Consider the following 12,570-nt stretch of genomic DNA (forward strand, 5'->3'; position numbering starts at 1 on the left):
GGGGTTGTCATCATGTTTGACAGTCTCCTGGAGGGGAAGGAGTCTCCAAGAAATGGCCATATCACAGTCTGCCGATATGGACAGCCCCATCAAGAGGATCATCCTGGATGATGTATTTTGGGAGAGAGTGGTAAGCAGCCTGAAACTCCTGAAACCTATAGCAGTAGCCATTGCACAGATTGAAGGAGACAATGCCATTCTGTCTGATGTTCAGACTGCAGATGTAAGAGAAGAAATCCGTACTGCCCTGCCCACTTCACTGTTGCTCCAAGCAGAGGAAACTGCAGTTCTGAAATGCATCATAAAGCGTGAAGACTTCTGCCTGAAGTCCATACATGCCACAGAGTACATGTTGGACCCCAAGTCTGCTGGCAAAAGCATCCTGTCTGGTGCAGAGATCAACAAGGCCTATGGTGTCACTACCGTGTCTCGCCACCTTGGCCTGGATGAGGTTAAGGTTGTTGGCAGTCTGGCGAAGTACACTTCCAAGCAAGGGCTTTGGGAGGGAGATGCAATATGGCAGTCGTGCAAACATATCTCATCAGCCACCTGGTGGAAAGGACTTTGTGGATCTGAGGCTCTTTCCTCTGTTACCTCCATCATCCTCCAAATCCCACCAACATCAGCCGCCTTTTTCAGCCTGACAACAAGCCATCCTCAACAAGACTGGAAAGTGGTGGTTTTTGATGGTTTTTGCGACTGCACTTAAGCAACTTTCAAAGTTCTTGAAATGTTCCAGATTGATTGATCTTCATCTCTTAATATAATGATGAACTGTTTTTTCTCTTTACTTATTTTGAGCTGTTCTTGCCATAATATGGACTTGGTCTATCTTCTGTATACCACCTCTACCTTGTCACTAAACAACTGACTGGCTCAAACGCATTAAGAAGGAAAGAAATTCCACAACTTCTCTTTTAACAAGACCTCATGAAGCTGGTTGAGAGAATGCCAAGAGTGTGCAAAGCTGTCATCAAGGCAAATTATGGCTACTTTTAAGAATCTCAAATATGAAATATATTTTTGTGTGTGCACGCGCCTGCCTGCCTGCCTGCCTGCCTGCCTGCCTGCCTTCGGAAAGTAGTCAGACCCCTTGACTTTTTCCAAATGTTGTTACGTTAGCCTTATTTTAAAATTGATTAAATAAATAAATAAATCCTCTGCAATCTACACACAATACCCAATAATGACAAAGCGAAAACAGGTTTTTCTATTTATTTTTTTTTTGCAAATGTATTAAAAACAGAAATATTCAGCCCCTTTGCTATGAGAGCAAGGCCTTGGTCAGGAAAGTAACCAAGAACATGATGGTCACTCTGACAGAGCTCTAGAGTTCCTCTTTGGAGAAAGGAGAATATTCCAGAAGGACAACCATCTCTGCAGCACTCTTTATGGTAGAGTGGCCAGACAGAAGCCACTCCTCAGTAAAAGGCACATGACAGCCCGCTTGGAGTTTGCCAAAAGGCACCTAAAGACTCTGACCATGAGAAACAAGATTCCCTGGTCTGATGAAACCAAGACTGAACTCTTTGGCCTGAATGCCAAGCGTCACGTCTAGAGGAAACCTGGCAACATCCCTATGGTGAAGCATGGTGGTGGCAGCATCATGCTGTGGGGATGTTTTTCAGCAGCAGGGACTGGGAGACTAGTCAGGTTTGAGGCAAAGATGAACAGAGCAAAGTACAGAGAGATCCTTGATGAAAACCTTCTCCAGAGTGCTCAGGACCTCAGACTGGGGCTAAGGTTCACCTTCCAACAGGACAATGATCCTAAGCACACAGCCAAGACAACGCAGGAGTGGATTTAGTGGCCCAGCCAGAGCCCGGACCTCCTCAAACATCTCTGGAGAGAGCTGAAAATAGCTGTGCAGCAACGCTCCCCATCCAACCTGACAGAGCTTGAGAGGATCTGTAGAGAAGAATGGGAGAAGCTCCACAAAAACATGTGGCAAAATTGTAGTGTCATACCCAAGAAGAATTGAGGCTGTAATCACTGCCAAAGGTGCTTCAACAAAGTACTGAGTAAAGGATCTGAATACTTATGTAAATGTGATACTATTTTTATTAAAGTTGCAAACATTTCTGCAAACTTGTTTTTGATTTGTCGTTATTGGGTGTTGTGTGTAGATTGATGAGGAAATTGTTTTATTTATTCCATTTTAGAATAAGGCTGTAATGTAACAAAATGTGGAGGAAAAGTCAAGGGGTCTGAATACTTTCCGAAGCCACTGTATATACACAGAAAGAAAATACGAGCAATAGGAACCTCTCCACAAATCTTACATTTGGGATTTCTGGGAAGGTTTGAGTCACATGCATACCCATCCTGTACATCTCTTGTCTGGATTTTTGCCAGAAATATCATAAGATGCAAAAAATGTCAAATGGGCTATATTTCTTCCTGTTCCCCAGGTGTGGCAGTGTGGAGGTTCTCTGGAGATCCACCCCTGCTCCCATGTGGGCCACGTCTTCCCAAAGAAAGCCCCCTACGCCAGGCCCAAGTTCCTCCAGAACACGGTCCGTGCTGCCGAGGTGTGGATGGACACCTACAAACAGCATTTCTACAACAGAAACCCCCCTGCCAGGAAGGTAGAGTACTGTAGTACACTTTACAGTAAAATGTTAGCTTATTTTATCTCGCTCCCCATTGTCATATGATCAACGTGAGGTACAGTATTTTCAGTGAGTTGTCAGGGCTACAACAAAGCTACACCATTATGAGGTAGCTAGTGGTTAGAGCGTTGGGCCAGGAAACGAAAGGTTGCTGGATCGGATCAACAAGGTGAAAATATGTTGTTCTGCACCTGGGCAAGTGAGTTAACCCACTGTTCCCTGGGCGCCCAAGATGTGGATGGCGATTTCAGGCAGCCCCCCACACCTCTGAGGGGTTGGGTTAAATGCGGAAGACACATTTCAGTTGAAGGCATTCAGTTGTACAACTGACTAGGTATCCTCCTTTCCCTTAGTAGTGGAGGATGCAGTGATTGTAGATCGATCAGGCTGTAGAAATACCAATAATAAAGGCACTTATTGTAATGTGATAATGTCACTTATTGTAATGTGATAATGTCACTTATTGTAATGTGATAATGTCACTTATTGTAATGTGATAATGTCACTTATTGTAATGTGATAATGTCACTTATTGTAATGTGATAAAGTCACTTATTGTAATGTGATAGTCACTTATTGTAATGTGATAGTCACTTATTGTAATGTGATAGTCACTTATTGTAATGTGATAGTCACTTATTGTAATGTGCATAATCCCAACCGTTGATAAGAAGTAGCTCATGCTTCAGGACCAATCTGGAGATAAAAAAAACCCTAATCATGCACTCTGACATTTGTTTTGGTAAACCGCTGAGGGATGGGGCTTGAGAACTATAACCACTCTTACATTCTTAGAAAGAGCTTTGGACTGACCGTCCATGATATCAACATTATAGTTTGAACCATGTTTTGAAGCTAAACAGTGTTTGTTTACATTGACTTTGTTAACAAACAGCTGATATTTTGGGTTCTGATGGGGTTTGACAGTTGAACTAAGCTCATTTTTAAGATCTGTTCTTCAAGAATCAATGTCTTTATACTGTATCAAGGATCATCAACTAGATTCAGCCGCTGGATGGGGTTTTTCTTGAGGTCGGGGACTGGAACATAATAAAAAATATAAAATATTTGTAGCCGGAAAAATTGACCGCAAGAAGCCCAAACAGAGGTTTAAAATGATTATGTTTTAGTCAAACATTTCTTGTATTTATGTATGATCATGTGTCTCTCTGTGTGGGAATATTCGGGAACAGATTTCTTAATATAAATCACTTGGTGCTGATTTCCTGGTGTTTTTAGTCTTTTATGGCCAAATTTGTCCCTCAGGTATCCAGTTGGAGAACCCTACTGTATCATCCACACTCAACGTGGATGTAGCAACTCCTGATTGGCCCTTTAGAGCTGTGATAGTTCTACCAAGGATGGAACACCCTAGACGTGATTAATATTGTATCGTAATGGAGTAACTTGGATGGAGATGTTCTTCACCTGTCTAGGTGTCAGCAGTGGTTGATGAGGTTGTGTGTGTCCCTCTCAGCTTTCTTTGTGTTGCCTGATATCAAAGTCTCATGTTCATCTTGGTTTCACCTCATAAATTACATGATTAATGCCAGGCATCTTTGATCAAACAATAAATGACCCAACCAAAGGTAGCTGGAGACTGGGTGCCAGACTAGTGACAACCACTAGTCTTTTTTTGGGGTCTTTTTTTTGTCTAAACAAACCAGGTGTGTTTTCACAAAGAACCAAGCAGAAGTTAATGGGATGAAATGGAAAACAAAAAACCTACCTGAATTTTATTCAGTAAGAAACGGGTGTTTTCATTTTGCCGTTGCTAAATGTTTTGCTACGGTGTGCCCTAATGAATACACCTCTGGTTCATCAGTTGCCACAAACATGTTTGAATTCCCATCCCTTTGGTTTGTTCAAGGTGGGGAGAACCACTGCTATCAGTACTACACAGGTGTCCCGCTCACACCTGGCATCCAGGAAATCCTTCTCAATGACTTTCATTAAGGACACAACAGCAATGCACCACCCAGGAGTCAAACAGATTCAGGTTATCAGACCAGGATGTAGCTACTTCATGTTGTCACCCAGTACCATCATGGTTAGTGTGTCATATCAGAGCACTCCTAGGATTGACATATTTGACCAGAGCTGCATTGAGGATTGCAGTGTAATCCAGCTTATTTACATGACATTTTTGTCATTCAGCAGACTCTCTTATACAGAGCAGTTTACGGGAGCAATTAGTGTTAAGTTCCTTGTACAAGGGCACATTGGCAGACTTTTCATAGTCTGCTCTTTGGTTACTAGCCCAACGCTCTAAACCGCTAGGCTACCTGCTGCGTCTTTTAGAGTTGTGTGTGTGTGTGTGTGTGTGTGGGCCTAATTTGTGAAATTCTGGAAATTGTTGCAAGCTAAAGTGTTATGTGTCAATGTTGTGTGTATCCATCCCTACTCAAATAAACGTGTTAGATGAAGTGTTATTTTTCCACAGGAGACCTATGGGGACATCTCAGAGAGGGTTGTCCTCAGAGAGAGACTGAAGTGTTATTTTTCCACAGGAGACCTATGGGGACATCTCAGAGAGGGTTGTCCTCAGAGAGAGACTGAAGTGTTATTTTTCCACAGGAGACATATGGGGACATCTCAGAGAGGGTTGTCCTCAGAGAGAGACTGAAGTGTTATTTTTCCACAGGAGACATATGGGGACATCTCAGAGAGGGTTGTCCTCAGAGAGAGGCTGAAGTGTAACAGCTTTGACTGGTACCTGAAGAACATCTACCCTGACCTGCATGTACCAGAGGACCGGGAGGGCTGGCATGGGGCGGTGAGTCTCTCTCTCTCTCCCCATCAATACGATTCAATATCTAAAGCACTCCAAAAAATGTAAACAACATAAAACATCGGTCCGTAATAAGTCGAAGCCAAAATGAACTCCTATGTCCTACCTCGTTGGCCTCCATGTAGATGTGAAATGAGCATGGTAATATCATTAAAATAGACTAGCATCTCCTACCCATTTTCCTTTGCCCTATTGCCTGCATACTTTTAGTTCTTCCGTATGTAAAAATGTATGCATTTCTTGCCCTCAGAACAGCCTCAATTCGTCAGGTCATGGACTCGACAAGGTGTCGAAAGCGTTCCACAGGGACACTTCCCGCAGTTGTGTCCAGTTGGCTGGAAGTCGTTTGGGTGGTGGATCATTCTTGATACACACTGGAAACTGTTGAGCGTAAAAACCCCAGCAGCATTGCAGTTCTTGACACAAACCAGTGTTTTTTTTATTTTTGTATTTTTTTTTTAACCTTTATTTAACTAGGCAAGTCAGTTAAGAACAAATTCTTATTTACAATGACGAACAGTGGGTTAACTGCCTGTTCAGGGGAAGAACGACAGATTTGTAACTTGTCGGCTCGGGGGTTTGAACTTGCAACCTTCCGGTTACTATTCCAACGCTCTAACCACTAGGCTACCCTGCCGCCCCAGTGTGCCTGCTACCTACTACCATACCCCGTTTGTCTTGCCCATTCACCCTCTGAATGGCACACATAATCCATGTCTTGCCCATTCACCCTCTGAATGGCACACATAATCCATGTCTCAATTGGCACAAGGCTTAAAAATCTTAACCTGTCTCTTCCCCTTAAATCCACTTTTCTTCAGTGTAGATGAAGGGGAGGAGACTGGTTAAAGGATTTTTAGGCCTTGAGACAATTGAGAAAAGGGTTGTGTATGTGTGTCAGTCTCAGTGTATGAAGCCTTCTTTACATCAGCAGTTGTCACTATGTACTACACAGAAATGCAGACCAAACTGCCAAAGATCCAGCAATGCAGAGGCAGAATCACCATGTCTCCTTTAATCTGACCCTCTTTGCAGTGATGGCAGATCTCATGATGCTAATCCGGATCATTCTCATCACAGGTGCGTAGCTCTGGGATCCATTCAGAGTGCCTGGACTACAACGCTCCGGAACACAGTCCCACGGGGGCGCACATCTCCCTCTTCGGTTGCCATGGGCAGGGCGGCAACCAGGTGATTTAAAAATGTCATGTCTTGTCAGTTTATTTTCTATCTCTCTCTCAACCCCCCTGATCCCACGTCCGTCTCCCTGATGGACGGACGGAGTGGTTACTCTGAATGTCACCCATATCCGGTGACCATCCACCTCATCTCAGCTATCTAGAATTTAGTGTCAAGTGAGATGCTGAGACATCTACAACTTTGGCTTAATGACAAAGTATCCAAAGTATCCTTTGGCTTAATGACAAAGTATCCTAAAGCATATTTTAGGCCTAAATCTACGTAAAACGTTTAAAAAAAAATACATTTATAGCTATGTTTCTAGTTAGTTTACAGGTACTTGCTGACTGTATGGATGTATATTTGATGTCCAGTCAGACAACAGGGAGTAGTGGAAGACATGCAGGCAGAGGCCATCTCTGATTACTCATTGATGCATCGCATCAGGTGTCCAACGCTACTAAAAGCACCATGTGTGTGACTGAAAATCAATGTTTCCACAGCCTGCACTGAAACGGAAACCTCTACCTTCTCTTTAGAGAGTTCACTCCTAGTTCCATTTAAAAGATACATGAGGGGGGTGCGAGCAGAGAGAGAGAGAGAGAGAAAAGGTGCGCAGAAAGAGAAGGTGCGCAGAAAGAGAAGGTGCGCAGAAAGAGAAGGTGCGCAGAGAGAGAGAGAGAGAGAGGCATGCAGGGAAAGTGGTGGAGGGAGAGAGGTGCTGGGGGGAGAGGGGTAGAGAGGCACGTGGGAAGGGAGGGAGGGAGAGAGAGGCTCGGGGGGAAGAGAGATGCGTGGTGGGGAGAGAGAGAGAGAGAGAGAGAGAGAGAGAGAGAGAAAGGCGCTTGGGGGAGAGAGGCGCGGGGGGAGGGAGAGGCACGCGGGGGGGAGGGAGAGAGCTGCGCGGGGGGAGGTAGAGGCGCAGGGAGAGAAGCTTGTGCGCGCGACAAGAGGGAGAGAGAGGCTCGGGGGGAAGAGAGACGCGTGGTGGGGAGAGGGAGAGAGAAAGGCGCTTGGGGGAGAGAGGCGCGGGGGGAGGGAGAGGTGCGCAAGGGAGAGAGAGGCGCGGGGGGAGGGAGAGAGGCGGGAGGGAGGGAGAGGCGCGCGGGGGAGGGAGGGAGAAGGAGGGGGGAGGGAGATCTGCCATCACTGCAAAGTGGGAGAGAGCTGCGCGGGGGGAGAGACACACATACACACAGAGAGACGTCTGGGAGGGGAAGAGAGAGACCCGTGGGGGAGAGAGAGAGAGAGAGACTCCGGGGGTGAAGAGAGAGAGGCGTGGCGGGGAGAGAGACTCCGGGGGTGAAGAGAGAGAGGCGTGGAGGGGAGAAAGAGAGAGAGAGAGTGGCGCGCGCCTCTCTCTTTCTCTCCCCCCTGCTTGCTCAACAGACATTACTTTAGACCTAGATCCAACCATTTCTCTCTTAAAAGTAAGCGATTCTTTTGGTGAAATCTCTTAACTGTTGAATGCTAATGTTTGGAGCTGCTGATTTGATAAGTAGAAGCACCGAGAGTAAACATTCATCCATTCCCCAGGTACGATGGTTACTATAATTCAGGTCTGCAGAGTTTAACCATGCATCTCTCTTTCCCCTAGTACTTTGAGTACACGACTCATAAGGAGATCCGCTATAACTCTGTGACGGAGCTGTGTGCCGAGGTCCCAGAGGGACAGACTTACATTGGGATGAAACACTGCCCCCACGACAGAACCCCTACACCCCCCACCATCATCTGGGAGTTCAGAGAGGTGAGTGATACAGATGCAAGCAAAAATGCATGTAAGCAGAAAAATGCTCTTACACACATACTCACTCACAGAAAAACACTACAGATGTTCATACTATGCACTACTGGGCTGATTGAATTGGTAAACACATGACAAGTTGTCTTGTCAGTCAGAAACAGACTGTATTCAACATAGCTGTTGTCTTACCTGTCTCTGTGTGACCACAGGACGGGACCATATACCACCCTCACTCAGACATGTGTGTCACCTCCTGCCGCACAGCCGAGGGGCGAGCGGACGTCCAGATGAGGACGTGCACCCCCGGGGACAAGCACCAGCGCTGGAAGTTTGAGAACGGGGGGAACTAGCTTCACCCTAACCCTAATTGACCTTTGACCTAAGTGCAATTACAGTTCCACGGTGGACGATTGAGAGGCATGATTTTTAAAGAGGGGTCCCAGCAAAGCCTCTCAGCAAACTACCTACTTGTTCCCTGTGGGAAGACTTCCTCATTTAAAGTGCCTTTGCAAACCAAGTGGGGTCCACACCAGAGGTGACAGTATTTATGCCCGTCTGTCAGAATGCCCTCGTTTTGTTGATCTTTCCTTCCTGTCACTATGGGAGCTTAAAAACAATAAGAAAGCTTGAAGGAACATTCCAGGATTGTCTAGTGGTGTCAGATCTAAAAGACTGGTTTCAAAGAGGATCAATGGCAGGCATCATGGGAGTTTTGTTTTTTAATTCAGTGGGATCAGCATAGATTCGAACAAGTACTGTTGCACTACAGAATGATTTTATAGAATATTTGTGTTTTTTTTACATGTAGACCACAACAAATAACTGAATTGTGTTGTCCTTAAAATAAGATAAAAAAGTTTAGTACATTAAAAGGATTCATTTAGAGGTCTGAATGATTACTCTTTTCTATGTGTGGTTAATCTGGGGGTTTGTAATTCAAAGATAACCCTTTGAGATAGCTGAATAAGTCCCAAAGCTTTGTATCATATGAGACGTAACTATACAAGCCCCATCTTGTTGTTGATGTGAAAGGGAGTTAAGAGGACCCTGTCATGCTAGGATACTGTATGTGTTCTACTCACCAGTGTCCGTCTCTCTGTTTGGAGACTGTTCAAAGTAGGTTGAAATTGGGCTATTCGAACAAGACTTGAAACACTTACAGTGAGGGAAAAAAGTATTTGATCCCCTGCTGATTTTGTACGTTTGCCCACTGACAAAGACATGATCAGTCTATAATTGTAATGATAGGTTTATTTGAACAGTGAGAGACAGAATAACAACAAAAAAATCCAGAAAAACGCATGTCAAAAATGTTATAAATTGATTTGCATTTTAATGAGGGAAATAAGTATTTGACCCCCTCTCAATCAGAAAGATTTCTGGCTCCCAGGTGTCTTTTATACAGGTAACGAGCTGAGATTAGAAGCACACTCTTAAAGGGAGTGCTCCTAATCTCAGTTTGTTACCTATATAAAAGACACCTGTCCACAGAAGCAATCAATCAATCAGATTCCAAACTCTCCACCATGGCCAAGACCAAAGAGCTCTCCAAGGATGTCAGGGATATGATTGTAGACCTACACAAGGCTGGAATGGGCTACAAGACCATCGCCAAGCAGCTTGGTGAGAAGGTGACAACAGTTGGTGCGATTATTCACAAATTGAAGAAACACAAAAGAACTGTCTATCTCCCTCAGCCTGGGGCTCCATGCAAGATCTCACCTCGTTGATTTGCAATGATCATGAGAACGGTGAGGAATCAGCCCAGAATGACACGGGAGGATCTTGTCAATGATCACAAGGCAGCAGGGACCAAAATCACCAAGAAAACAATTGGTAACACACTACGCCGTGAAGGACTGAAATTCTGCAGCGCCCGCAAGGTCCCCCTTCTCAAGAAAGCACATATACATGCCTGTCTGAAGTTTGCCAATGAACATCTGAATGATTCAGAGGACAACTGGGTGAAAGTGTTGTGGTCAGATGAGACCAAAATGGAGCTCTTTGGCATCAACTCAACTCGCTGTGTTTGGAGGAGGAGGAATGCTGCCTATGACCCCAAGAACACCATCCCCACCCTCAGACATGGAGGTGGAAACATTATGCTTTGGGGTGTTTTTCTGCTAAGGGGACAGGACAACTTCACCGCTTCAAAGGGACAATGGACGGGGCCATGTACCGTCAAATCTTGGGTGAGAACCTCCTTCCCTCAGCCAGTGCATTGAAAATGGGTCGTGGATGGGTATTCTAGCATGACAATGACCCAAAACACACGGCCAGGGCATCAAAGGAGTGGCTCAAGAAGAAGCACATTAAGGTCCTGGAATGGCCTAGCCAGTCTCCAAACCTTAATCCCATAGAAAATCTGTGGAGGGAGCTGAAGGTTCGAGTTGCCAAACGTCAGCCTCGAAACCTTAATGACTTGCAGAAGATCTGCAAAGAGGAGTGGGACAAAATCCCTCCTGAGATGTGTGCAAACCTGGTGGCCAACTACAAGAAATGTCTGATCTCTGTGATTGCCAACAAGGGTTTTGCCACCAAGTACTAAGTCATGTTTTGCAGAGGGGTCAAATACTTATTTCCCTCATTAAAATGAAAATCAATTTATAACATTTTTGACATGCGTTTTTCTGGATTTTTTTGTTGTTATTCTGTCTCTCACTGTTCAAATAAACCTACCATTAAAATTATAGACTGAGCATTTCTTTGTCAGTGGGCAAACGTACAAAATCAGCAGGGGATCAAATATTTTGTTTCCCTCGCTGTAAGCTTGTGCTAAGTGCAATTTTCGATTGCCTGAGGGTGGTGGGATGTCTGACATTGTTGTCTGGGAGTCTTCACTGTGCTGTGGATTCAAAAACAGGCTGATTTACTGGGTCTATGATGCCTCCAAAACGTGAGGCACAGTTACATTTTGGGGGCAGAATTCTTTTACACATTTTAATCTACAGAAAAATACAAATCCAATGTGCCTAACATACAATTATAAAGATGTTCATTTGACTTTCATAGTGGCAATATTCTCATATGAGTCTTGGTCTACAGTAATGTTGTCTGCTCTCTTCCAAGGCCTCCGCGTCGCAACTAACACAAGCATGTCACAGCATTGCTTACTTGTAGCATTTATGCTGTATCGTGCATCAATTGTTGATCTCTCAAGGGCTTGATTGTCTTAAACCTGCCACACAACAGATTCCTTTGTCTTTGACAGACTTACATCAACACCCGTACTCTGCTCTTACTCTCTCTCCTAACCTGAACCTTTCCTATAATATCTGGTTCCCTTGATTGGGATTCGAGAACCACATTATGGCCTTAATGATTCCGTGTTTGTTGCTATTGAAGTGCTTATTATTGAAATCAGTTGTACTGCCGCAGACTGTTCTTCCTAATTGTCTTTTTGTGGTCCTTTGCACTAGGGCATTTTTTTTTCTTCATATCAAATATTTGTAATGATTGTTTGATCATTCAAAATGACTCCAGCTTAATATGATATTTCTTGGTATAAAGGGACCTGAATGGCATGTGGTGTATTTAAACTACTGAACTGATTTAATAAGCACAAGAGGTGGTGGGGATTATTATTTGTACCAGTGAAGAATAAAAGGGTCAAAATAAAATTGGTGTTTACATTTTTTTAATTGAACCTTTATTTAACTAGGCATGCCAGTTAATTAAGAACAAATTGTTATTTACATTGGTGGCCTACCCCGGCCAGACCCTCCCCTAACCCAGAGCCCAACAGAGCTCCCGAGAGTTTTGGAGGATTGCTAGATCAATGCCTTTTAACTCACTGAACAATGACCATTAAAACAAGAATCCAAAATAGTTGGTTTTATTTCTCTTAGTACTGACACAAGACTCCAGTGAACTTTGACAAGCAAGAAAGGCTTTTCTTCACGATGTTTTTTTCCAAATGTACTGATTTAGCACCATCTAGTGGCAATGGAAGGAACCACTCAATGTCAAATGGGCAAGTGATGCCCTTTGAGGTTCAGTAAATATTGGTGCCCTTTTAATCCTTAAGAGTCTATTATAATCTAAGTAACCTAATCCCCATCAAAATCTGTCAGTTTAAACTAGAGATATGTGGTTGTTTTGCATAGACTGTGTCTCAATCCGCCTATGTCGGCCTTCCGCATCAGCGGTGAAAGGTGGCAAAGCTACATCGGTGTTTGTCAGACCACCAGACATCCCGAAAATCTGTCCCTTCACGAAAACGTCTGTAGCGTCTGAGCGGT

At 44.2% G+C, this 12,570-nt stretch overlaps 1 protein-coding gene across 2 annotated transcripts in view; it reads left to right on the top strand.

The window, feature by feature from the left end:
- Positions 1-11,949, top strand: part of LOC139373795 (polypeptide N-acetylgalactosaminyltransferase 4-like) — a 33,770-nt gene extending 21,821 nt beyond the window's left edge. For both annotated transcript variants that reach the window (XM_071114797.1, XM_071114798.1), the window contains exons 7-11: positions 2,412-2,588; positions 5,257-5,388; positions 6,484-6,594; positions 8,180-8,332; positions 8,539-11,949. In XM_071114797.1, coding sequence (XP_070970898.1) covers positions 2,412-2,588; positions 5,257-5,388; positions 6,484-6,594; positions 8,180-8,332; positions 8,539-8,679 — 714 coding nt within the window. In that variant the 3' untranslated portion in view covers positions 8,680-11,949. The remainder of the gene's footprint in view (positions 1-2,411; positions 2,589-5,256; positions 5,389-6,483; positions 6,595-8,179; positions 8,333-8,538) is intronic.
- Positions 11,950-12,570: the final 621 nt, after the last annotated feature.

This window comes from Oncorhynchus clarkii, chromosome 18, assembly GCF_045791955.1.
Source record: "Oncorhynchus clarkii lewisi isolate Uvic-CL-2024 chromosome 18, UVic_Ocla_1.0, whole genome shotgun sequence".
In the NCBI taxonomy this organism is placed as follows: Eukaryota; Metazoa; Chordata; class Actinopteri; order Salmoniformes; family Salmonidae; genus Oncorhynchus; species Oncorhynchus clarkii.